Here is a 25989-nt window from a genome sequence, read left to right as displayed (position 1 = left end):
GTCCCTGGTATGGGACTGGGTCATGTGCAGATAGGGTGATGAGGAGCACAGTCCTCGGCGGGAATGGTTTGGGATCCTTGGGTTCTGTCACAAGGAAGGAAGGAAAAGTTTCCTTGGTTGTGACAAGACTTAAACAGGATAAGTGACAACCCGGAAGTGGCAGAATGGTGAGCCTCGGGGCAGGTGGCTGGTGCCAGCCTGGCTTCCTGCTGCTGGCGGTGGGCCTCCAGCACACTGGGATCCCAGGGGCAGCTGGGGGACCGGACAGGACCCTAGATACAGGCCCAAGGTTCAGGCGGAGCCCACAGCCAGGTATGAGCAGAGTGGGGGAGGGACCCCCTCCCTGTGTGACCAGCACAGATGCCCTGTGGCTTGGGAGCAGACACAGCGATGGGGACAGTCACGCCCCGTGTGGAACCCTCACAGCCCTCTCTGACAGCTGGGGGTTCGGTAGCTGGAGGGAGATGAGTCGGGATTTAGTCCTGGCACCCTCGGGCACCCCTCCTGCCCCCTCAGGTTCCACTGCTGACTCACGGGGCCAGCTGGGGCAGTTTCCGTTCTAATACTGATGGTTTCCTTCTGGGCTCCCAGCAGCCCGTGCGCGTCCTGAGGAAGCCCTGAACTGTTGGTTTCATGCTGAGCGAAAGCACGTGTGTGTCTCAGAAGGGTAAGAATGGGGTTCCCCATGGAGCCAATCCGGCCTCGCAGCTGCGATTTGGGGGCTCAGTGGCAAAGGAAGTGTTCTCAGTGGGAACAGCGCCAGGAAGAACAACTCTGGCTCTGAAGTGGTTTATTGGGTTGCTTCCCAGGGCAGGCCAGGGCTCTCCACAGGGAGTCTCAAAGGCAAACTACAGGCCTGAGCGGCTACAGAGGCCTTATCACTGGAGGCCAGAGCCCAGACCCGGAACCCCGCCCTCAGCGGGCGCCAGGGCTCTGGGCCCACCCAGGCCCGGGAGGGCTCTGGAGCCCGCAGAGGGATTCCTGCTAAACTGCCCGGGAGGCCAGGGCCGAGTGGGGAGAGTGGGGAGAGCCGGAATCACTTGGTGCTCAGGGTCTCCAGGATGGCCCCAAGAATTGCCGCAGCCGCCACCGCCCCAGGATCTGGCTGGTTCAGCTTCCCCGAGGCGATGTAACTGGCTCTCCCAGCCCCGGCTTCCATGTTCTTGGTGGCCTCGGCGGCCTCTTTGGCGCGCTGTTGGGTGGGAGTGGGGTAGGGCTCGGGATGAGCCCGAGGGCCTTCCTGCCATGGAACCTGGGTCCTGCCTCAGCTTTGCCGAGGCTAGAGAGGCCCCTCAAAACCTTAGGGCCGGCTGGGTCCCTCCCAACACCCTCTTCCACCCCAGCCTGGCCCTGGGCAATCCCAGCTCCGGGCTCAGAAGAGGAAGTTGGGGGTCGGAAGGGCGCCGAGTTGCTTTGGGTCACGGGGAGCGGGCTGTCGGGGGTGGGTGCAGGCAGGGGCTGGGCCAGCCTCACTCACCTGGACGGCTTTGGTCAGGACTTGGAGTAGATCTGCCCCGGGCTTCTTCCAGGCTTGGAGTTCCTGTCCCGCTGCCCACAGAGAATCCAGCTGAACAAGGGGTGGGAGAGGGGGCTGAGGGCAGGTCCTGCCAGGGGCACGGCCTGCAGGGCTGCAGCCCCCAGAATAGGGATGGGCTGGTCAAATACACACCATTGTCCTGTCCCCCGGGGCGGCGTTGCCGTACCTGGCAGAGAAAGCCCATGTAAGTTCATGGGCGGGGGAGAAGGTTTTGGGGTTGGGACAGGGCCCAGCTGGGAGCTGAGGGGGTAACCACTTCCCCTAGCCTCCCGCCCCCCGGTCCAAGGCACCCGCTTGCTCACTTCTGCATGGCCTCCAGGCCAGCGTCCATGGCGCGGGACCAGCTGGGGAGGTCAGTACCGGCCTTCAGCGGCTGGGCGGCGGCCATCAGGAACAGACCGTAGAGCTGCGGGCAGGAAAGGGCGCGTGAGCGGGGCAGCCAGCCCAGGCTCCCTCCTTCGACAGCCCTCTACCTCCAGGGGCTGCTGCACTCACCGCCCCGGAGGAGCCCCCCATCTTTTCCAGTAGCAGGACGGACAGTTTGGAGAGTAGCTGGGCAGGACGGGCAGGGGGTGGGCCCTCCTTCAGCCACCCCTGGATCGCTGCAGGCAGAAACGGTGAGGAATTCAGGGAGGCTCCCTCCCGACGTCCGCCCGGCCCGGCACCCAGTCTCACTCGGGGGCAGGACGGGGGGCAGCAAAGGCTCCTTCCTGACCCAGGGCGCAGTGGCTGTGGGCAGTCACTCCGTGGCTGGGCCTGGCCACTCTCCCGTGCACTTCCTGCCCTGCTGCGCCCCTTTTCTCCGCGACTCTCAGCACTGCCCTGTGCGCTTCCCTAGCAGGGCCGGGGCTGTCATCTGCTCTGCTCACGACACTACCCAGACCAGGGAAAATAACGCCTGGCCCGTGGTGGCGGGCGGGAGATGGAATGTTCTAGACTGAACGGTGGTGGACGATGAATGAAGTGCTTTTCCTGAGTCTGGGTCAGTGGAGGAAAAGTGGGCGGAGGCTAACTCGTCCCTGGCATGTTAGAACCACTGTATGTTCTCTGGGCTGGCTCCCTGCAGACATCAGGCAGGGGGCACTCGGCTCTGGGGACCTTGCTGGGCAGAGCCAAGTAGGTGGTCCACGCCAGCACCCGGCCTGTCTCTGCGACCGTCCCAGTTGGTGAAAGGCCCGATCTGCCGCCCCTCTACCGAGCACGGGGGTCCCGTACCCACCTCTGGCGGCGCGGCTGTGCGTGGTGCCGCAGTCACCGTCGCCCGAGGCGCGGTCCAGCTCGTTGAGCTGCTCCTCCAGGCCCAGGAGGGTGCTGCACACCCGCTCCAGCGCGCACACCACCACCTTCGGGGCGGGGCCTGCGGGATAGGGGGAGTGGGGTGACGGCAGCAAGTGGCCCCTGAGGTGCTTCGCAACCCAGCCAACCCACCCAGAGGGGTGCTGGGGCCCCGGCACCCCCCCCACAGAATCCCCCACCCGGGGCTCAGGCCAGAGCCCAGGCCGGCCTCTCCTTGGCAGCAGGGCTCGGTACCTGCGGTGTCAGCTGGGCCGGGGCCCTCCGGAGGCTCAGCGGGGGCTGGCCGGCTCTGCTTCCGCCCGGTCACCGAGACCTTGGGCACGTTCGGCCAGGCGGCGGCAGTGGTTTCAGCGTCTAGGGACAGCAGGGGGACTCAGACCCGGGCCGCAGCATGGAGACAGGCGGGGCCTGATTTCTCCAGCGGGAGTCCAGCTAGCTCCCTCCACCACTGCGAGCCAGCACTGAGTGCTGACTGCACGCCAGGAACGCCGGACAGGCCCCGGGGAGGGGCCCGAACATCAGCACTGCCCGGCAAGTGGGGTGCGGGAGGCTGGAGACTCGGAAAGGGCGTGCCATTCCGACAGCCCTCAGGTCCCTGCGGTCACAGTCAGCACCCCCCACCGTGAGGGCTTCGGGCCGCACCGATGAGTTTCAGGAGGGGCTCGTCGACCAGCAGGAGGGTGAGAGAGACGCCGGGCATCTCCAGGGCCGACATAAAGGTGCCCACCAGGGCTCGGGCGATCTTCACCCTGCGCGCCTCTGCAATATCCAGGAAGGGAAGGGAGGGGGAGGTGGCGCTTCCCCTCGGACATCAGAGACCACCACGGAGTAAGAGGAAAACAGGAACTTGGGAAGCAGGGCCCTGCGGCCAGGGAGATGGCAGACCCCCGCCAACGACCACCCTTCTCAGAGGGCTCCCGCGCCCTCTCAGGCTCACTAAGGGGGTGCTCGGCAGCTGCCAGGCCCGGGCTAGTGTGCCGTTCCCTCTCAGTAGCCTGGAGGCAGGGCCCCTGGCCAGGGACAAGGAAGCAGGTTTGGGGCTCACGGCCAGCTCCCTAGGAGGCCCTCGGCTGCCTTTCTTGCAACTCTGGCTTTTGTTTTTGGGCCACAGCTGAGGGGACTCAGGGGATCATGCGAGCTGAGGAATGGAACCACGGCGTCCCCCAGGCCAAGCCTGGACTCCACCCTTCAAGCCCTTGCTCGGACCCTCAGCTACTTCCTTTCGGTTCCAGGAGCCACAACTGCAGTGCTGGATGGGCGGGGCGGCAGGGGTCACACCCAGAGGTGCCGGGGCTGGGCCTCGGCCCTCCCCCCGCTGTCTAGCTTTGCGGTGCCAGGGGTGACAGGGCGGGGGAGATGCTCTGGGTCAGGGGGTCCTCCCCTGGGGGGCTCACCCAGAGATCGGACAGCGGCGTCGGCTATGATGCCCAGTTCCAGGAAGGACAGGCCACCCAGGTTGTTGACTATGAGCACCACCGTGGAGCCTGTGGGCAGACGTGGCCCCTCGGTGAGACCCGGAGAGTGTGCGGGCCGGGAGAGGGGGCATGCGGGCACCTCACCAGGCTGCACGGGCACGTGGGAGATATTGGAGGGGTCCAGCATGTGGTCCAGCATGATGGTCACAATCTCCTCGGCGGTTGCCATCTGTCAGAGAGCCAACGGTGAGTTGCATGAGGGGCCTGGGGGTGCTGGGAGCCCCACCAGAGCCCGGAAGGTAGGCGCCCCTACCTTGATCCGGCGCACACCGGCTTCCCCGTGGATCCCTGTGGGGAGACACGCTTGCTCACAGCTGGCCTGCTCAGTCCCTGTGTTTTCCTCAAGGACTCACCAGTGCGCAGGGGGAGGCGAGGTATGTCCGTGGGCAGTGTATGTGTGTGTGTGTGTGTGTGTGTGTGTGTGTGTGTGTGCGTGTGTATGTGTGTGTGGTGTAGATGGGCCGACATGACGGCAAGCAAAGGGGGGGATGGAAAGCTGCCATTGGTGGCCTCTGAGTGGCCCCTGAAAACAGACTATATCTGAGCAGGGGCAGGACAGCAAGAAATGGTGTGAGCAAAGGCAAGGGGGTGGGCAGGGCCCGCGTCCACGTGGCCACAGCTCCTGGTGGAACAGCAACAAGGTGGGTATCGGGCAGCCCTGGCCAGAAGGGCCTCAAATGTCCACTTGCAAACAGTGAGGCCAGGCCAGGGAGACGCTGCATGTGTAGAAGTCTCGGGTTTGACCCCCAGTGCATCATGGTCTCCTGAGAACCACATAGAGCTGCCCCCAAGTACTGCTGGGTAGCACTGTCGTCTGTTGTTCATCAATTTGCTTGAGCGGGCACCAGTAACGTCTCCATTGTGAGACTTGTTGTTACTGTTTTTGGCATACTGAATATGCCACAGGGAGCTTGCCAGGCTCTGCCGTGAGGGTGGGATACTCTCAGTAGCTTGCCAGGCTCTCAGAGAGGGATGGAGGAATCGAACCTGGGTCGGCCGCATGCAAGGCAAACGCCCTACCCACTGTGCTATTGCTCCAGTCCACGGCTGGGTATGACCCCAAAAATAAAACAACAAATATCAAACTAAGGCCAGCCCCCCTCAGCCCTCTGGAAGCAGGCACAGCTGGACTGGGGTCCCCATGCTTACCCAGGCCCAGCTCTATCTCACTGGCTGAGAGCTCAAAGGTGGCTTTGGAGCCGGGGACACTGCAGGAGGACAAGCTCACTCCCAGGGTGCCTGTGAGGGACAAGCAGGCAAGGCCTGAACAAAGGCTGCCAGATCCTTCTCAGGGACGGGCCTCCCAGGACATCTCCTTGAGCCCTCCGGGGAGGTGCCAGGAACTTGCCTCCCTCTCCCTCCGCCCTCCCCAACCCCAGGCCCCACTCACCCAGGCCCTTGACAACTGCATTCGCCTGCTTTGTGATCTCCTCCAGCCCCGCACCGGCCTCGGCCAGGGCGCCCGTTACCTGCACCCACACAGACACGGGTCCCCAGGTGGGGCAGAAGACAGGCTGGGGCTAGTTTTCTAGTCGGGAAGGCGAGGAGGGTCTGGCCCTCCAGAGGGCAACTGAGTGTCCCCCACCCTTGGCGCCCCCTCATCACAAGCCCCCTCGGGGAGTCAGAAGGGCTTGACAGAGCGCGGCTCAGAGAAGGAGGGGTTCTGTCCCGAGTCACACAGACGTGGGCAGTGTGTAGCTCTGCACACTCCCTGCCGCGGGATCTGGCAGGGGGACAGAGGCATCAAGTGCACCCAGAGCGCGATGGGCCTCTGCGTGCAGGGACTGGGGAGCAGCGGCCTGCGCCCCGCCCTGACTGGGAAGGGGATGCAGGCATAGGTCCCACTCGTGGCCCCTGGAGGGTGGCACCCCTCAAGCTGGGCCGCTCTAAAACAGCAAGGACAGAGGTGAGTCCTGGCCATGGAGAGCAGGGGCAGGGGGAAGGAGGGCAGGCGGGGGGTGGGGGTGGGGGTGGCACCTGCATCCACTCTAGGGACCGCAGCAGGCAAACAACTGGTCAGACACCAGACACACATTTTTGTTTTGCTTTGGGACCACGGGCGGTGGTGCTTACTCCTGGTACCCAGGGATCTCTCTTACTAGGCTCGGGGACCAGATGGGGTGAGTGCCGGGGATCAAATCAAGGGCAACCACTGCAAGGCAAGGGCCTTCACCTCAGGGCTGTCTCTCTGGCCCAGACGCACATTTTAGGAGACTCCTCAGGGCTGGGGACGGAGATCAAGCAATGGAGCACGGGCTGATCGCCAGGCGTGCGGCAGGCTGAGCACAGCTTCGGGATGCAGCACTGCCGGTGCGGCCCAAACAAAGAGCTCAGGGGCCACGTGGGAAACAGATGGGGCAGGCCGGCCAGCGGAGTGCTAGAACAAGGCTGGACTCTGCAGTGGGGCTGCGGCAGGAGCCGCTGGAGGGGCCCGGCCTCCAGCCACTAGGTATGGGAGGAGCAGGAAGGCTGGGCCAAGGTCTAGGTGCTGGATTTGCCAGGAGGGGAGCACGGAAAAGGGTGGGTGGCGAAGGGGCGGGAGCTGCCTCGGAGAGGAGGCTGGGAGGGGCGGGACGGTGGGTGTTGGGGTGTCGGGGGGGGGGCGAGAACCTCACCTTGTGGACAAGCAGGGTGCCACAGAGCCCCCGCCTGCCTGTCTTCTTCAGGACGCTGAAGGCGCAGTCGTCGCCCACGATCACCATCTCCACGGCGATGCCCTCAGCCCGGGCATGCTCCCGCGCCAGGCCGAAGTTCAGCCGGTCCCCGGTGTAGTTCTTCACGATGAGGAGGACCCCCGCTGCAAGAAGGGCCAGGGCGGAGACGTCCACGTCTGCCGCCCCACCACAGCCCCCCTTCTCCTGCTGCACTCACCTGTGCCCGCCTGGGCTACCGCCCTGATGGCCGCCAGGATGCTGCCCACGGCCGGGGAGGCGAACACAGCGCCTGCGATGACTCCCGTCAGCATCCCCTTCCCTATGAAGCCTGGAACGGGAAGGGTGGCAGGAGGCGGCTGGGCGGGGGACCTGCAACTCCAGTCCCCAGATTCCCCCCAAGCCCCCGGGGTTCCTGTCGGTGTGCACCCTGGGGTGTCAGCCCTTCATTCCCTTCTGGGAGAGGAGAAGCTTCCAAGCTGCAGCTGTCCCTCTGGCCCTGCCCTCACCCGCACGCTCAGGGCCATCTTCCTCACGCTCATGCGTGTGTCCGCGGGTCACTGTCTCCCCGCAGGAGAGCAGAGGCATCATCTGTCTGGCTCCAGGGCCCAGAACAGTGACAGGCACATAGTGGGTGTCACTGGTGTCTGGCAAGTCACGGGGCGGGAAGGCCCTGCCCCTTGGGACAGCTGCCCTCAGGCCCTGGTGGGAAACCGTGCAGGACTGTCCCTGCAGCGTGTCAAACTGCAGCGAGGGGCACCAGGACAGCACAGCGAGTAAGGCCAACCCGGGCTAGGTCCCCCAAGCACGGCCAGAGGTCACTCCTGAGCACCCTGGGGTGTGGCTTCAAATTTTTTTTTTTAATTAATTATTTTCCCTCAATTTTCCCCTTGCACTTTATATAGAGATTGTGGTTTACAAAGTTGTTCATGATGGTTTGTTACTGACATTCGATATTCTAATGCTAATCCCACCATTACCCCTTCCCTTTGCGATTGTCTCCAATTTTCCCAGCCAAGCTTTAAGTGCTCCCATAGCAGACCCTCAAAAATTTATTTAATTTTGCTTGTTATCAATAATTTGCTAATGGGATGATCAAAAGATGTTTCTTTAGAAGAAAAACTGTTGAGTGTGGCTCAATATTAAAAAGACAAAAAGAGGGGCCGGAGCGATAGCACAGCAGGTAGGGCGTTTGCCTTGTACGCGGTCGACCCGGGTTCGATCCCCGGCATCCCATATGGTCCCCCAAGCACTGCCAGGAGTAATTCCTGAGTGCAAAGCCAGGAGTAACCCCTGAGCATCGCTGGGTGTGACCCAAAAAAGCAAAAAAAAAAAAAAAGACAAAAAGAAAAAGAAAACTATTGCCTGATTGATAGTACAGCAGGTAGGACACTTGGCTTGCACCCCATATGGTGTTCGAAGCCCACCAGGAGTAATCCCTGCATGCAGAGCTAGGAGTAAGCCCTGAGCACTGCTGGGTGTGGCCCTCCAAAAAAGGAAAATGCAGGCTGGAGAGAGTAAAGGGGCATGTGGCTGACTCAGTTCAATCCCTGGCACCACCTGTGATCTCCTGAGCTCTACTAGGTGTGATCTCTGAGCACAGAGCCACGAGTAAGCCCTGAGTACTGCTGGATGTGGCCGAAAACACCCCAAAGAAGAAGGAAAATAAAATGCAGAGTGGGGATTCTGAAAGTAAGTAATGCATTAGGCTTAAGAGTCAAGAAGGTATCCTGGAGGAGGAGATGGTCAGCTGGTCCTAGACGGCCAGGAGGCCTCACAGAACCACAGCTCTCTGTGAGGGACCATCGGTCCGACTTCACACCTCCACAGGACAGAGAGACTGAGAGGCAAAGAGAGGCCTGGTCACAGTGCGGGGGAGTCAGAGAGTGGGGACACGGTTCCTGACTCTGGGGCAGGGTCTGTCCTGAGCCTCCTACCAGCATTGCGGGGCTGCTGGGGGTCCCTATCCACTGACAGCCCCCTCCCCGGCCCGGGGTACTCACCAATGTGGGCAGGCTCATGGCCGGAGCCCCCTCCCGTCAACACTGCCACTCGGCCCTTGAGGCTGTCCAGGTCGGCACGCAGGGCTACGCGATGGCCCTGCAGGACCTGCAGGCCGGGGTTGCAGGCCACCATGCCCGCAAAGGCGTCGTCGGCACAGCCCGCGACCGAGTTCACCAGCTTCTTGGAGGACTGTGGGAGAGATGAGCGAGAAGGTTTGGAGTGGGGTCGGCAGGGATACCCCCATTCTGCCGGCCACACTGCTCTGGGCTAGAGCACATACTCTGTAGGCAGAAGAGGCCCCAAGTTCTATCCCTGGCACTGCATGCCCCCCCGCCCCCCGAAAGCACATCACTGAGTATGGCCCAAAACCAAACCAAAACAACTCCCTCTCCCCCAACGGGGGCACTGGAACCCTAAATATAAAAAGCCTGCAGGGCCAGGGGCATAGCTTGGAGGTGTGGAATGTGCGTCTGGCAGCTGTGAGGCTCCCGAGTCCCACCCCAGCACAACACGCCTCCCCCACAGCACCCAAGAGCCAGGCAGTGCTGCCCATGAGGCAGCGCCCAAGCTGAGCAGGACGGCCCTGGGAGCAGCGCCCGCCACCCAGCGCTGCTGGGGACGCCTCTCCTAGAAAGAATAAGACTGGGGCCCAAGGCCACTTTTCTGCCAGAGGAGAAGCCCCAGATCAAGGCTTTGAGGCTAGGGAAGGGTCAGACAGGCTCAGACCATCTGCTGCCCTGCCCGAGAGGGGCCACCGAGGCAGGACTGGCAATTGCCAAACCTCTTGGGATGGTCCAGCACCTGGCTCTGCATGTGCGGGAGGTGGCCGGAAGCCACTGCGGAGAAGGGTCATTAGGAATTAGGAAGGGAGGGGGCTGGAGTGATAGCACAGCGGGGAGGGCGTTTGCCTTGCATGCGGCCGACCTAGGTTCGATTCCCAGTATCCCATAAGGTTTGCTGAGCAACGCCAGGAGTAATTCCTGAGTGCAGAGATAGGAGTAACCCCTGAGCATCGCTGGGTGTGACCCAAAAAGAAAAAAAAAAAAAAGGAATTAGGAAGGGAAATTGGGGAGGGAGGGAAATGGGGAGCAGCTGGTTGTGACTATCTGAGGGATTGCCACCCAAACCAGCTAGGACAACCAGGACCTGAAGGAAAGCAGAGGGCGGGGCCACTTGAGTGCCCCCCGCCCCCAACACCCTCCACACACCCCAGGAGCTGCTGAGAGGGTCACGGGCAGGCTGGCCTGGGGCCAGGCAGAAGGGAGCAGCGTGGGGCCTCGATCCCTGCCACCTCACATGGTCTGCAGTCATGGCTATCTGGCCCCCATTTCTGCCTCACATCAGCAGCGGTGACTCACTCACTGTAGACCCCTCGGTCCTGAGCCTCCAGTCTTTCTCTGCCCGAGGGGGTCTAAACAAAGCTGAGTATGTGCCTGTCATATGAAGAAAGCGTGGGATGGAAGGGAGCTCTCCCAGCAGACGCAGCTCCGGCCTTTAACAGCCAGAGAAAATGGAGCTGGACCCGGCGGGCTGGGCACCCACTGCCACCTGGTGGCCCTCAGTAGAACGGGCCCTGGCAAGGTACCCTTCGAGGCAACTTCTCCCTGTACATACTACTCTCTCTCTTTGTGCAAAACTTTTCCTTTTCCAGGGGCCAGCGGGATAGTACGACAGGTAGGGCATCTGTATTGTACTTGGCCGACCAGGGTTTGATCCCAGCATCTCATATGGTCCCCTGAGCTCCTTCAGGGGTAACTCCTGAGTGCAAAGCCAGAAGCCCTGAGCACTGCCAGGTGTGACCCCAAAACAAAACAAAACTTAGCCTTCCTGGTGCCTGGCAGGGGCCAAGGCCTAGCCACTGCTTATGATGGGAGAGCGACTGAGATCAGCTGGGAAAACCCTCCATTTACCGCACAATGACCAAGGGCCAGGTAGGTTCTGAGAGCTTCTGGGCAATTCTCAAGCAACTGTCCTCTTGGCCCTAGAGCCGTTAATAAAAGCCATTATTCTACTTCATTATTTTGTGTGTGGCTGGTCTGTGTGTGCACGAGCACATGAGCATGTGTGCATCAGGGATTGAACCCAGGTCTTCATATGTGCAAGGCATGTTTTTTTTTTTTCCCCTGCTTTTTGGGTCACACCCAGTAATGGCTGGAGCGATAGCACAGTGATAGGGTGTTTGCCTTACATGTGGCCGACCCGGGTTCGATTCCTCCACCCCTCTCGGAGAGCCTGGCAAGCTACTGAGAGTATCTCGCCCACATGGCAGAGCCTGGCAAGTTCCCCATGGCGTATTCGATATGCCAAAAACAGTATCAACAAGTGGAGACGTTACTGGTGCCCACTTGAGCAAATCGATGAACAACGGGATGACAGTGACCCAGTGATCCCCTGGGGAGTTACTCCTGGCAGTGCTTGGGGGACCATATGGGATGCTGGGGATTGAACCCTGGTCGGCTGTGTTCCAGGCAAATTCCCTACCCACTGTACTATCGTTCTGCCCCGAGACGTGTTATTACACTGAGCTACCCTGAGCCTTTAGCCTTGGAAAGATTAGAAAATGTTGGGCCAGAGCAATAGTACAGTGGGTAGGGCATTTGTCTTGCATGCGGACGACCCAGATTCAATCCCTGCCACCTCACATGGTCCCCTGCGCATTGCCAGGAATGAGCCCTGAGTGCAGAGCCAGGAAGAAGGCCTGAGCACTGCTGGATGTGGCCAAAAAAAAAAAAAAAAAGGCAGCAAAATAAAAGAAGAGAGAAAGAGGGGCTGGAGCCATAGCACAGGGGGAAGGGCGTTTGCCTTGCACGCGGCCGACCCGGGTTTGATTCCCAGCATCCCATATGGTCCCCTGAGCACCGCCAGGGGTGGTTCCTGAGTGCAGAGCCAGGAGTAACCCCTGTGCATTGCCAGGTGTGACCCCCCCAAAAAAAAAAGAAGAGAGAAAGAAAGAAAAAAAAAGAAAGAAAGGTGTCCCTCATCATCACTGAAGGCCTGTCCTGCTAGCAATATGTAACCTTTCCCGACTCAGAGCCAGAGAAGAGCTCGGACTCCCAGAGGCGGTGCGAAGACCAGGAGGACAGAAGACAGATCAGCACTATGTGAGAAGCCCCTAGGACTCTGGCCTGATCGATATCTTCCAGCCACTTGGAGCAGGCGTTCGTCTGCTTGGTCTGCAGAAGAGGCCGAGGAGGCTTGGAGGGATGAAACTGTCCCTTAAAAATGTCAGACTCGGGCTGAAACTTGGAGCCAGGTGTGGCCAAGATCCTCAGCGAGTACTTGCCGGCCTCGGGCCGCCTGCAGGGGGGAGCCCAGCTCTGGGACCAAACCACACAGCCCCGAGGCTGGAACGGTTCAGGTTCACGGTTCAGGATCAGCTGATGAATCATTTAGAATACATAAAGGGCGAGCAGGGAGAGGTGTGTGGGGAGGGGGTGGGGGGCCCTGGGGCGACTCTCCTGCAGGAACCCCATGGCTGATGAGTTAAACAGGGATCTGGGGCTGGAGCGATAGCACAGCGGGGAGGGCGTATGCCTTGCACGCGGTCGACCCAGGTTCGATTCCCAGCATCCCATATGGTCCCTTGAGCACACCAGGAGTGATTCCTGAGTGCAGAGCCAGGGGTAACCCCTGTGCATTGCCGGGTGTGACCCAAAAAGCAAAAAAAAGAAAAAAAAGAAAAACAACAGGGATCTGACCCTCCGAGAGTGACCCCCTCCCTCTCTCTCTCTGCACCCCAGCAGGCGATGGCTCCACCAGGGTGGGGGGGGACCTTGCTTCCTCAGTTGCCTCACCCTGGTCCTCGCGGGACTCACCATGGCGCGTGCAGAGTTCACACCTTCGCAGCCAGCCTACTCGTGAGCCACCGTCGGGCCCCGCAGGAACGTGGGGTGACACCAAGGAAGCGGCCGAGGGGCTCCCAGGCGACTGGTGCTTTTTCAAGCTCCGAGGGCCCTAGGTAGCGCCGCCCGCCTGGGACTCTGATCCAAGTCCAAACTCCAGGCGGTGGGCTGCAGGCGGAGAGACGCGGGCTAGGCACCGCCGTTCACGTGCGCCTTCCGCTGCCAGGACGCAGACCGACCCACAGATCGATCCATCCATCCCGGCTGAGCACGACTCCCTCCAGTTCCATCGGGAGCCCGGGTGCCCGCGGGGTCGCCCGATAAGCCACCTTCTCCCTCACCCGGGACAGGGCATGAAGTCATATGTTTATACAACGAGCCCACGTTGCTACAGGCTGACGCGGGAGTGGGGGGGGGGGGCGGCAGCTGAGGTGCGATTCCCTTGAACTTCTGGGAAGGGACCCAACATTCCAGGGACGGACCCAAGGTCACTCAGGAGAGGAGTCAGGACTCAAAGCCAGGGGGGCGAGTCAGGCCTGCGGGAGCCACCGCGGGAGCGACAACAGTGCTCTGGCAAGAGCAGCCGGGGGGCTCGGGGTCGCCCTAAGTCTGACAGGCATCGTCGTCTGCTTTTGCCCCCCCACCCCGCTCTGGGGGTCGCCTTCTCTGGGGCTTCCTCAGGGGCTTCCTCAGGGGCAGTCTGACTGACACGGGGTGCAGCGGGCGCCTCCTGGGGTCCTTCAGGGGCTCACAGGGCAAATCCTGCATTTGTGTTTGAGATTCATGAATAACGGGGGCGGGGGGGTTTCCCTCAATAAAAGCGGGGGGGGGTGACAGATCCTTCGTGGGGGGGGTCCCGGTGTGGCACCGGGAGGGAGCCACGCGCCTCTCCCCTTGCAGGCGTGACAAACTGCGGCCTCAGCCAGTGCTTCCGGTGAGGCGAGGAGCGAGCCCGCCCCCCCCTCCCCGACTCCCCCCGTGGGGGCCGCCCCCCCACGTCACGGCTTCTGGAGCCACTGAGAGGAGGGGGCGAGAGCAGCGAGTGTGCGGCAGGGCGAGGGGCGCGGGCCGGGCGTCGGCTCGGCCCCGGGGGGCCTCGGCGCACCTCCCCCACCCGCTCTCGCCCGCCACAGCCACCTGCCTAGTGGCCGTCGCTTCGCCAGGCCCGCCGCCAGCCCGCCGCCATCCGGGTCCTCCAGGCTCGGGCAGTCGGCGGCGGGGCGGGGCCTCCGGGGTGGGGCGGGGCCTCCGGGGGCGGGGCCTTCTCTGGTTGGCTGCCTCCGGAGCCGGGAGTCCTCCGAGCGGCCCGGGGAGGCCGTCCCGTGATGCCCCGCGCCGCGGCCGCTCTGGCCTGCAACGTGTCTCTGGGGCGGAGGCAGCGGCGGCCGAGTTCGCTGCGCGCGGGTGGGGGCTGCCTGTCTCTTCGCTGGTGTCCATCTCTCTCGCCTGGCGCTCGCGTCCCCACGGGCCGCCCCAGCCCTCGCCATGTCGTACAACTACGTGGTAACGGCCCAGAAGCCCACCGCCGTGAATGGCTGCGTGACCGGTGAGGCTCCCCCCCCCCGCGGGCAGGAGACCCCCGGCGAGGGCGGGAGCTGGGCAGGAGGCGGGGGAGGGGGTGTGGGGTGGGATGGGGAAACCGAGCCTAGGGAGGCCCGCCACGGCGCGACAGGGCGGGAGCCCGGGAGTGGAGGGCTCTGGAGAGGCCGAGGGGCCTCCCCGAGGCCCTGCCTTCGGAGACGCTCTCTCAGCCCACGCCTTTTTTTTTTGGCCGGGGGGGTCTCGGGGGTGGGGAAGCTGCATTCGGCGTGCGCGGCGGGGGGCGATCCTCGCCTTCTGTCCGGGCAGGAGGTCACCTGGCCTCGAGGACGGGAACGGGCTCGGGGGCGATCGCTCGTGCGCGGCTGCTCGGGCCCCCGCGGTGGCGCGGTGGGGGGGTCTCTCCTGCGGCGGGGTGAGGGGTCAGGGCCACTCAGAGGAGCGCCCGGGGGGGCCCGGTGGCTGAAGGGACGGCAGGAATGTCCCCGCGGGCAGGCGCCCGCCTCGCCGCCGCCGGGGGCTGTTGTTTGTCTGCGCGGTGGAGCGCGCGCTGCTGGACAGCAGGGCCCCAGGGTGCTCCCCCCGCCCCCCCTCATCCTCCACCCCCACCGCTGTCCCCGGCTTCAGGCTGCACTTGGCCAGTGTCGACCCCGGGCAAGGATCATTGCAGACGCTGCTGCGGGCCGGGACCCTGGAAAGAATGACTCGAACCCCCCCTCCCCTCTTCCCTAAGGACGATCACCCCCACCCCACCCCACCCCCGCCCGCCACCCCCCACCTAGGGTTTATGGATGTCCTAGGCGCGGTTTCCAAACCCAAGAGCTGTGGGAGAAAAATGAAAGCGTCTTGTGGTCTGGGCGGGGGGCGTGGGGGGGGGCGTGCTAGCATTGAATGCTGGGAACGAAAGAGGTGGAGATGCGAGGCTGTTTACGTCCAAAGCCCCGAGAATGTTCTTCACGTGACCATGGTGTGTCGGGTGCCGCTAAGGGCGCCCCAGCACCCTCGCGTTGGAGGGGAGGTCAGCATCAGGCTGTGAGACAAATAACCGGGTATCCCCCCCCCCTCAACCCCCCTCAACCCCCCTCAACCGCTGGGGCTTGGAGGATGCGGTCCAGATAGGATTTCTCGTTCTCTGTCTGACTTGCAAAGACCACCTCCCCCCCACCCCCCTGTTGAATGATTGTTGAATCTGAGGGACTAGATTTGGCTGGAAAGGAGTTGAGTGGAGGGAACTTAGAGCGTTACAGGAAGGGTGTGAGAGCCCTGCAGGTATTTAGGTGGAAACGATGATTGTTCCATACTGCTTTGGCTTCCAAAATTGGTAGATGGCTCCAAGGTAGCGGAGTGCCCTGAGTGCGTGCTCTGCAGGAGGCCTGGGTTCTGTTTCTGAGCATCCAGCCTGGTACAACCCAACCCCCCACCCCCCAAATGGATTTCATTTTATTTTATTTTATTTTATTTTATTTTATTTTATTTTATTTTATTTTATTTTATCTGCTCTTTTGGGTCACACCTGGCGATGCTCAGGGGTTACTCCTGACTCCGCACTCAGGAATTACTCCTGGTTGGTGCTTGAACCATGATGGGATGCCGGGGATCGAGCCCAGGTCGGCCAAGTGCGAGGCAAACAAACGCCCTCCCCACTGTACTATGGCTCCAGCCCCCAAATGGATCTGTTCTTTCAGGACATTTTACTTCAGCTGAAGACTTGAACCTGTTGATTGCCAAAAACACGAGATTAGAAATATATGTGGTCACCGCCGAGGGGCTTCGGCCAGTCAAAGAGGTGGGCATGTACGGGAAGATCGCCGTTATGGAGCTTTTCAGGCCCAAGGTGAGTTGGAGGGAGAACTGTGTTGAACAGAGTTTTTATGTTCATCATCTCTTGGGGTGTAGTGAGCCTGACAAGAGAAGCTTTCTTTATTTTCCGATGGCTTCTGTGTTGGGACCACACCTGGCAATGCTCCATGATGCCCAGTGACTTTTCAGTGTTGGCAGTTCAGGACTCCCATATGCCCCACATGTACCTGGGTACTCTCATCCTTTGAGACTCTCTCATCCTCTGAGACACTCTCACCCTTTGAGCTCGCTCTCTGGCCTGAGTCTTTTTCTCTGATTGAATGACAAGACTTGCCATTAGATGTTCGAACAAGCTTCCTAGGTGTATCAGGAGAAATTTGCTAGAAAAGAAAAATTCTCAAGTTGATTTTGTTTTTGATTTGGTTTTTGGGCCAGCACACCCCGTGGTGCTTGGAGCGTGAACCTGACCCTGTGCTCAGGGATCACTCCTGGCAGGCCTTGGTGGGCCATCTGGGGTGCTGGGGATTTAGCAAAAGAAGTGCCCTGCCCTCTGTATTAACACTTTGGCCCACAAGTTGATTTCCTTGGAGGGGAAGGTGGGAAATGTGGGTAGCCATACTGTGGTCATTCAAATAAGAGTGCCTTTTTTTTTTCCATTTTAACTTTAGATGTTGCTTATCCTTTCTAAGCCTTGATTGTCTGTTGTCCTTCCAAACAATCTCCCCCCCTCTTGCAAAGCAGGTAACAAGTATCCAAATTATATTGTTATGGGGTTATTGTGAGCAGTAAAAGATTTTGTAACTCAGTATTTGGTATTTAGCAAGCAGTCTTGGAGACAGTTATATTATTATCACTGTTGAAAAAAAATGCAGGTTTTTTGTTTGTTTGTTTGTTTGTTTTGGGGTCACACAGATTGGTGCTCAGAGCTTATTCCTGACCCAGTGCTCAGGGATCACTCCTGGCAGTACTGGCAGGGCCATATGGGTTGCCAGAGATTGAACCCAGGTTGACTGCATGCAAGAGAAGCGCCTTACCTATTCTACTCTGGCTCTTGTTGTAGTTGTAATTTTTAGGGTTTTTTTGGGGGTCACACCCGGGGGGGCGGTGACCCAGGGGGTCTTGTTCTGTGCTCTGGGATCACTCTTGGCTGTGCCTGGAGAACCATATGTGGTGCTGAGAATTTGAATTGGGGCTAGCCACGTGTAAGGCTAGCTTTCCTCCTGTGCTCCCAGTAATGTTCTGGGAACGTTGCATGTCAGGGATTGAGCTGGGGCCTCCTTCACGCAAAGCACATGCTTTCGCCCACCGAGCCCTCTCTCTGGCCAGGTTCAGAGTTTTAATTGTAAGCCTTTAGTTTTTATTTGTTTCTGTTTTGGGGCCAGACCTGGCTGTGCCTGCGCTGACTCGTGGCTCTGTGCTAAGGGATCACTCTCAGTGGCTTGGGAGACCATATGGGGTGCCGGGAATCGAACCCATGTCAGCCGCATGCCAAGCAAGCACCTTTCCTGCGGTACTATCCCTCTGGCCCTTTCATTATAGTCTTTTTTTTTTTATTACAATTACAAAGTTGCAATAAAATTCTTTGGAGACAGATAATCTGCATTATGGAAGACTTTGCACATCACAGTTTTGGGCCCCATTCTCCAAATACTTGAAGAATTTAGAGGGATGATTGAAATGAGCTTGACATGGAAATGAGGACGCTGTAGGTCGAGCAGAGAGATGGGGCCTTATTGAAAGGACTAGCTGTTTGCCAGCTTCTGGCCTTTGCTGTTTATCCTTAGGGCAGAGATCTTCAAACTTATCTAACCTATCACCCCCTTTCTAGGCAAAAACAAAAGTCACTCAGTACCCCTTCCCTCCTCCTTACTTAAGTCACCAAACAGAAAGCCCTTTTCTGTCGTATAGAGTCCTACTGCCCCTGTGGATCATGGGGGCAGCAGAGGGGGTGGGGGGGGGTCTTATTGCCCACTTTGGAAGACACTGCCATAGGGTAGGTATATGTCTGTACTTACCTTGATTTTTCTCTTGGGGGTGGGGGATGGAATTTAACATACTTAGCTGTGACAAGCTGGGCAGGTACTCCTGACTCCGGAGACACCTCTCTAATAGTCAGTGTTGGATTCCAGGGGGAGAGCAAGGACCTTCTGTTCATCCTGACGGCCAAGTACAATGCCTGCATCCTGGAGTATAAACAGAGTGGCGAGAGCATCGATATCATAACACGGGCCCACGGCAACGTCCAGGTGAGGGGTTTTGCTTCAGTGGCAAGAGTTGCCTGGTAGGACTTTGAGGAAATCCAAAGTTTTGGGTGCAGCTCTGTAAATGAGCAGGAGAGAACAACTTAGTCTAGAGCAGGGTAATCTCTGAGGTTCGGCGGTTGGTGAGAGGGCCTCCGTTGCCGTTTGGACGCCTGGGCATGCCAGATAGATGCCACAGGTTTCACTGCCACTCCTGCGAGCATCTTGGGGAAGTGATGTCTGGTTTCCGGGGTTTTCCAGGGTGTCAAGGTTCTTCCCTAGCTGCATTTCCCCTTCGCAGGACCGTATTGGCCGCCCCTCAGAGACGGGCATTATCGGCATCATCGACCCGGAGTGCCGGATGATCGGCCTGCGACTCTACGACGGCCTCTTCAAGGTCATTCCACTAGACCGGGACAATAAGGAGCTCAAGGCCTTCAACATCCGCCTGGAGGAGTTACACGTCATCGATGTCAAGTTTCTCTATGGTTGCCAGGCACCTACCATCTGCTTCGTCTACCAGGTACTGCAGAGGGAGGAGAGGTTTGGTGTGCAGGCTCCTGGGGATGTCTGCATTGATGGTTACGGTAGCGTAGAGTTGTCAGTAATGGATTTGTCTTGGACTGTTTTGAACGGTAAAAGGAATATAGGTCAGATTTTAGTTGTTTCTTGATGCAGTTGGTGCTTACCACGAAGGCAGGAAGCTCTCTGGGGCTTGTAGCAGGGTTTAATCCTGAGATTATACCTTGGTTGTGGGCCTTAGAAAATTTTATAGGATGACCCAGTTTTTCCTTTGACTCTCTCACTGGTGTGCTAAGGGATTATTTTAACTGTGGCGAAATGGTCTGGAAATTGCCTTTGGAAGCAGAGAGAAAATGTCTTGGTGGTACCTTATTTATGTCTTCTAAGAAGAGACTGGCATTCTGTCCAGCACTCACTTTCTTGTGACCTGCTGGCTCTTGACTTCTATTTTAGTCTCTGCCTAAAACTTCAGCAGACCTGATCCTGGGCAGCTGTTCTCAGCCATTTGTGTTATGTGGGGTGGGGGCGGGGTGGGGGAGCCGTGACAGAGTATCAGACTAACATGTCTGTGTCTGTGTCTTCGTAAAATACTGGTTTCTTTTTTAAAGATACAACATTTATTATTGTTGTTTAGGTGACATGCTTGTGATAGTGTTAGTGTTTATGGTCTTGATGTGTAGTGACCACACCTCACAGCCCCAAAAACAGGGTCAGTCTTTTTTTTTTTTTTTTTTTTGAAGTAAACAGATTTTATTTAGAGGCTTTTGAGGATAGGAGGAAGGGATGAGAGAGAGAGAGAGAAGTAAGAGTAACGCGTTCAGGAGAGAACGCGGGCTTCTCCAAGGGTGGAGGAAGCCCTTACACATAACCGAGCTTTAGACACAAAAGTATGAAAGTACACATCTCAAGAGGGGCGATGCGGGCGACACATGTCATGTGCTCGGCCACGTGGGTGCAAACAGCACATGGGCGCAGGCAGCGTATGCGCCTAAACAGGGTCAGTCTTTTAGACCTCTGGACATGGTTCCCTGTCTTGCATGAGCAAGACCATGGATTTTATGCCCAGTGCTGTTTTGTTTTATATTTTGGGCCATACCTGGCGGTGGTGCTCAGCGCTTACTTCTGGCTCTGCGCACGGGGGTCACTCCTGGTGGGCTCAGGGGACCCTGTGAGATGCTGGAGATTGAGCTCGGGTTGGCCACGTACAAGGCAAAGGCCCTGCCCGCTATGCTATGGCTCCGCCCCTCCTAGGACTGGTTGACAAAGGACTAAATAAAATGAAGTCATTTCACTCCCTGGTTGAATAAATGACGGAAGGAAAGCTATTTCAGTTCCATGGACAATGTGTGGGCATGTAAACACTGGGGTTGCTGCGTAAAGACCCGGAAAAAGAGATGTATTTTTATTTCTTTGTGTTGTCAGAAGTATCACAGTTTTAAACTGACTGGGATAATGATCGAAAGGGTTGAATTATTTAGATGACTTTGTTTATGCTTGTTTCTAATGCATTGACTTTCAGAGCTGAAAATAAAAACTTAGACTTGTTTTCCCATCTTTGTTTGATAAAATATATTGATGTTGGGGCACAGAGTTGTGTCTTTTATTTTTTATTGTTTTTTGAGCCATACCCAGTAGTGTTTAGGAGTTGCTCCTGGCCCAGGCTTGGGGTTCGTGCCTGGCTGTGTTCAGGGACTGTATGTAGTGTTGGGCATTGCATTGGGGTTAGCCACAGGCAGGCAATCACCCTAACCCTGGTACTACCTCTCCAGCCCCTCCGCTGATTTTGTTCTGTTTCTAGGCTCAGAGCTGTGGGTTGTGAATGACCTTTATTTCTCTGTCCTTTAGAGCCCCGAATCAAAACCCCAATTTGAACTATGCATGAGATTGAGCTTTACTCCTCTTCATTGTTTTTTTTTTTTCTTTTTGGGTCACACCCAGCAATGCACAGGGGTCACTTCTGGCTCATGCACTCAGGAATCACCCCTGGCGGTGCTCAGGGGACCATATGGTATGCTGGGATTTGAACCCGGGTCGGCCGTGTGCAAGGCAAATGCCCTACCCGCTGTGCGATCACGCCAGCCCGGCCTCTTCATTAATGGGAAAATCTTTTCACCGCCTGAAAATGATTTATCTCCTGCTTTGTGCCCCAAATGTGGCTTGAACACCTGTCCTGTGGAAGTCCGCTGAGTCGTAGCTGATGCACACAAGGCTGTGTTAGTGTAGATGGTTCTTGCCCTGAAGCACATGGTTGAATTCTGTCCGCAGCTGTTGAGGCTCTGAGCCGGCCTTCACCGAGGCTCCCCTTGACTAGCTGAGAGCAGCCTTCTCCGAACCCCTGCCTTTGGGATTCGGAGGCGCCCTGGCAGTGCTGGAGCCGAATCATGGTTCAGAAGGAGGGGAAGATAGTGTTGGCAGTGCTAGCACTGACGGTTTTGCTCACTTTTAAGAGAGCAGCGTGTTCTTTTCTCCCTGTGGTCCCATCAGAATGCTTTTAAGATTTGTAGCAACCAGGGTCAGAGTCGGTACGTTACAGCGAGCAGGGTAGGGCATTTTGCCTGGCGTGTGGCTGACCAAACTTCCATCCCCGACATCCCATATGTCCCTGAGCACCCTGAGTGCAGAGCCAGGAGTTAACATTGCTGGGTGTGGCCCCAAAACAAAAACAACAACAAAAAAGAATTTTAGCAACCAATTATTTTATTCTCTTAGGGGGTGTGTTTAGGTTTCTAATGTGCTGTTTCTTAGCTGTTTTGTAGGATTTTTGTGGGGTTTTTATTTGTAAGTTTTTTTTTTTTAATTTTATTGAATCACCATGTGGAGGGTTACATAGTTCTCAGGATTATGTCAGTTATACAATACTCAAACACCCTTCCCTTCACCAGTGCCCATCTTCCATCACCAACCCCCCCAGTATACCTGCCGCCCCCTCCCACCTCCCCAGTCCCCACCCTTGTAAGTGATAAGTTTCACTTCGTTTACGCCTTATCTCGATTACATTCCATGTTTCAACACACAACTCACTACCGTTGTTGGGGTTTCCCCCAAAAAAGAAAAAGACAGTCCTATTGCCAAGGAGGCATTTGATAGTTCTCCACTGCTAAGAATATAGAGATATTAAGTCCCGCTGTTTGTTACCTAACTTTTCTTTTTCCCCCTTGCCCCGCGCCACCGAGTTCACGCCTGTTTAGTAATCGCCACGCTGCCTGACAAGGGAAAAAAACCGAAAAGGATGGTTATTTCCCGTCATCAGCAGGCGTGGGGCTCTGGCTTAGTTGATAGACTAGTAGAGTGACTGCAAGCAGTTTCTGGAACCGAAGGTCTTGCGCTGGTATGGGCTCCGGCTGGAGATTCCACCAGCGTCCCACTGTTCCATGTACATAATTTTTCCCCTTATATCCCATTCCCACTCCACCAGGTCTGTTTGCTTAATGGACATCACACTATAGTTGACGCCACACCGCGTTTCTTCCCGAGAAAGAAGAAAATTTCTTCTCAGCCGGCGTGGGGAAATAGCTTAGTTCAGTCTAGAGAGATGGCTACCACTTTGATTGCCTTCAATATTTCAGCAACAGACTTACTATTCCTGTTAGGATCTCCCACAAGAGTCCGACCCATTAAAAAGGAACCATTACATATTGCTGATACTAAGATGACATTAGGTCGCGTGGCCGCTGCCGCGGCCGAGCGGTTTTGGGTTTCTGTATAAAGTCCAGGGAAAGTACAACCAGAAATAACATCACTACAAACTTTTACCCTTTTATGGTGCTCATAAGATGGAGAAACCTAGAGAGAGGCTCGGCGTCTCCATTTTGCGCTCAGAAAGCCGCGGACCCTGCGCTGTGCTCGGGAGGAAGGAGTTGAGAGAGAGAGAGGTTAAAAGAATTGGGGGATGCCCAGTTCCCACTGTTTCAGCCCGCCGTGGGGTCTCCGCTCCCGTGCCGGAATTAGTTCAGTGGGCTGCTTGGAGTTCAAGGGCGCTTCCTTGGGCTCTTCCATCATGCTCGCTCCGCAGCAGGGTCCAAAGGGGATTTTTTGTAAGTTTTTTGAGGCCAAGGAAAATGGGGTGTGTTTGTGTGCATGTCATACTTATATACATGCATGCACTTTGCATATACATATATATATTGTGCACTTTTTTTTTTTTTTTTTTTTTTTTTTTTGCTTTTTGGGTCATACCTGGCGATGCACAGGGCTTACTCCTGGCTCTGCACTCAAGAACCACCCCTGGCGGTGCTCAGGGGACCATACGGGATGCTGGGATTTGAACCCGGGTCGGCGGCGTGCAAGGCAAATGCCCTACCCGCTATGCTATCACTCCAGCCCCCTATATTGTGCACTTTTATATGTCTATGTATCTCCGTGTCTATGTGCATTATATGTCATAGTGATAGGAGGTTCTTTCTCCTGACTGTTGAGTCTTCATTGGCCGAGTGAGTTGCTGGAGCAGTGGGCCTGAATGCGGCAGGCCACAGTGGGCTGCCTGGTTCAGATGCCCATGGACGAGGATGGGGCTGCATGCCAGGAGTGTCACAAGAGTCTTGCTGACTTGTTCTTTCCAGGACCCCTCCCTAGCCCAAGGGTCACCCTTCCCAGAAATTGACAAACCGTTGTACTTGTCCCCACACAGGACCCTCAGGGGCGGCATGTCAAAACCTATGAGGTGTCTCTCCGAGAGAAGGAGTTCAATAAGGGCCCTTGGAAGCAGGAGAACGTCGAGGCAGAGGCGTCCATGGTGATCGCAGGTTGGTTGGTAGTTTTAGGAGTTTGCGTCTGTCTGTATTTGGGGGGGGTGTGGGGGGAGAGAGAGAGAGAGAGAGAGAGAGAGAGAGTGTGTGTGTGTGTGTGTGTGTGTGTGTGTGTGTGTGTGTGTGTGTGTGTGTGTGTGTGTGTGTGTGTGTGTGTGTGTGTGTGTGTGTATGTGTGTGGTTTACCTGGCTCTGTGCCCAGGGATCACTCCGGATCACTCCTGGGTAGCTCGGGAAAACCATATATGGTGTCAGGGATCGAACCCAGTGTCCTCGGGCTGGCAAATGCCCTCCCCACTGTACTGTGTGGCCCTAGCCCTGTCCACTTCGTTGTGACCCGGTTTCTTCTTCCTGTGTCCCTTCTGCTCAGCGTGCAGGTGCTGTAATAGTCACATTGGCCTTGCTCGGCACCTTCTTGCTGTCCTCGCTCTCCAGCTGCGCTTTCCATTGCCTTTGTTTCTATTTCCTTTTCTTTTTTTTGGGGGGTGGGGGTTGGGGAACGGTGGCACCACATTTGGTTGAGCTCAGAGGTTCAATGACTGCTAGGGACCAAACCTGGGTCAGCCACATGCAAGACAGACATCCTGCCAGCTGTGCTATCTCCCCAGCCCCCCTTCTTTTTTCTATTTCTGTTTCTTGGATTGTTCTTTATTTATGCCGTATTCAAGAAAAACAATGTGCCTATATTTAGTTTTCTTGTTAGTTTTTGTGTTTGGGCCACTCCCACCAGTGCTCAAAGTTTACTCTTGGTGGCCTTGGGGAACCACACAGGGTCAGCTGCGTGCAAGCCTAATGCCCTACCCATTGTACTATAGTTCTTTCTTTTTTTTTTTTAATGAAATTTTATATAAACACCGTGATTTACAAAGTTGTTCACATTACAGTTGTTTCAAATATTCAGTGTTTGGAGGGCCAGAGTGATAATACAATGGGTAGGGCTTTTGCTTTGCACGCGGCTGACCCAGGTTTGATCCCCAGCATCCCATATGGTCCCCTGAGTACCACCAGGAGTAATTCCTGAGTGCAGAGCCAGGAGTAACCCCTGAGCGGGCCAGGTGTGGCCAAAACCAGTCCCATCATCAGTGCGCCCTTTGCTCCATTAGTGTCCCAGTCTCCCCTCCCCGCCAGCTTGCTTCCTTAGCAGGCACAAAATAATTTACTTTACATTGCTTTTTTTCAGTGGGGTGGTAGTGGGGGCGCTTTGGGGGTTATACCTGGAGATGCTCAGGGGTTACTCCTGGGTCTGCACTCAGGAATTAGTGCTCGAGGGACTGCTCATACAGGACGCCAGAGATCAAACCCAGCTTGGCTCCTGCAAGGCAAATGTACCTGCGGTACTACTGCTCCAGCCCCTGAACTACCACTCTTGTCCCATAGTTTGCTTGTATTTGGGGTGGGAGAGATACAACTGAGATTGATATGCAGAGTGGAATATGGAAATCCTCACTTATTTAATGAGATCATTCCTTTTAACATTAAAAACTTCGAGATTAGGGTCTAGTAGGGTCCTGGAGTAGTAGTACATCCCCCTGAAAAAAATGCAGGGGCTGGAGAGATAGTACAGTGAATAGGGTGCAGACTTGGATTTGATCCTTGGCACTCCTGTGGTACCCTAAGATTGTCAGGAGTGATTACTAGTGCAGAGCCGGGAGCAAGCCGAGTGTTCTCCCTCCCCTCCTCCCCACAAAAGAAAAAACCTATTAAGAGAAAAATATCGTAAGATGCTCAGTTTTTTGTGTTTTTTTGCTTTTTGGGTCACACCCAGCGAATCACAGGGGTTATTCCTGGCTCTGCACTCAGGAATTACTCCTGGCGATGCTGAGGGGACCCTGTGGGATGCTGGGAATCGAACCCGGGTTGGCCTCATGAAGGCAAATGCCCTCTCCGCTGTGCTATCGCTCTGGCCCCTAGATGCTCAGGTATCAGCATCTTCCTTGCCTGAGGCCGCACATTTGATTCTTGGCTCTGCTTCATATGCTTAAATGCCGTCCCAGCAGCACTGTTGTCTGGGATCCCTGACACCGTAATAGTGTGTGGTGGTTGGGACACCACGACTGATTGTATCACCGCAATCCAGGGTGTCACCCTTGGTTATCCCTATAGTACCAACAAAGGAAAGAGAAAGTGAACATTTTTGTGAAATTTTGGTGAAAATTTGGTTTTGGGGGACAAACCCAACGGTGCCCAAAGGATCACTCCTGGCGGGCTTGGGGGACTGCATGGGGTGCCAGGGATTGTACTGGGGTCGGCCACGTGTAAGGCAGCATCTTACTTGCTGTACTATCTCTCTGGCCCGCAGGGGTGGGGGAAAGTTGTTTTTAAAATTGTTTTAAATGCA

At 56.9% G+C, this 25989-nt stretch overlaps 2 protein-coding genes across 5 annotated transcripts in view; one reads left to right on the top strand and one right to left on the bottom strand.

Moving 5' to 3' along the window:
• Positions 1 to 751: 751 nt before the first annotated feature.
• TKFC (triokinase and FMN cyclase) lies at positions 752 to 14029 on the bottom strand. 4 transcript variants are annotated; one of them, XM_055141014.1, is made up of 19 exons: positions 13943 to 14029; positions 12871 to 12973; positions 12779 to 12823; positions 8963 to 9152; positions 7180 to 7290; positions 6924 to 7105; positions 5699 to 5777; positions 5458 to 5547; positions 4562 to 4596; positions 4393 to 4477; positions 4228 to 4317; positions 3476 to 3592; positions 3068 to 3187; positions 2757 to 2894; positions 2033 to 2139; positions 1840 to 1943; positions 1670 to 1703; positions 1478 to 1567; positions 752 to 1192 (listed from the first exon to the last, which is right to left on the bottom strand). In XM_055141014.1, the coding sequence occupies exons 3-19, from the start codon at positions 12779 to 12781 to the stop codon at positions 1037 to 1039; spliced, it is 1731 nt and encodes a 576-aa protein (XP_054996989.1). In that variant the 5' UTR covers positions 12782 to 12823; positions 12871 to 12973; positions 13943 to 14029; the 3' UTR covers positions 752 to 1036. The 4 variants fall into 4 exon arrangements, with proteins under 4 accessions (XP_054996989.1, XP_054996987.1, XP_054996990.1 ...); XM_055141012.1 differs by having other exon boundaries at positions 12779 to 12973; XM_055141015.1 differs by lacking the exon at positions 3476 to 3592 and having other exon boundaries at positions 12779 to 12973.
• A 126-nt stretch (positions 14030 to 14155) lies between these two features.
• DDB1 (damage specific DNA binding protein 1) overlaps positions 14156 to 25989 on the top strand; it is a 36958-nt gene continuing 25124 nt past the window's right edge. Inside the window, exons 1-5 of the mRNA XM_055141011.1 lie at positions 14156 to 14351; positions 16030 to 16178; positions 18274 to 18390; positions 18686 to 18907; positions 23534 to 23648. Coding sequence (XP_054996986.1) covers positions 14291 to 14351; positions 16030 to 16178; positions 18274 to 18390; positions 18686 to 18907; positions 23534 to 23648 — 664 coding nt within the window. The 5' untranslated portion in view covers positions 14156 to 14290. The remainder of the gene's footprint in view (positions 14352 to 16029; positions 16179 to 18273; positions 18391 to 18685; positions 18908 to 23533; positions 23649 to 25989) is intronic.

Source organism: Sorex araneus, chromosome 6 (genome assembly GCF_027595985.1).
Source record: "Sorex araneus isolate mSorAra2 chromosome 6, mSorAra2.pri, whole genome shotgun sequence".
NCBI classification, from domain to species: Eukaryota; Metazoa; Chordata; class Mammalia; order Eulipotyphla; family Soricidae; genus Sorex; species Sorex araneus.
Note: the sequence above shows the minus strand (reverse complement) of the source record. Positions and strands in the feature narration are given on the sequence as shown.

Coding starts and splice junctions, on each gene's coding strand:
- TKFC (XM_055141012.1), bottom strand. Junction 7,106..7,179: donor GGTAGCCCAGGCGGGCACAG/GTGAGTGCAGCA, acceptor CCCTTCTTGCAG/CGGGGGTCCTCCTCATCGTG. Junction 4,478..4,561: donor CCGGTGTGCGCCGGATCAAG/GTAGGGGCGCCT, acceptor GCTCTCTGACAG/ATGGCAACCGCCGAGGAGAT.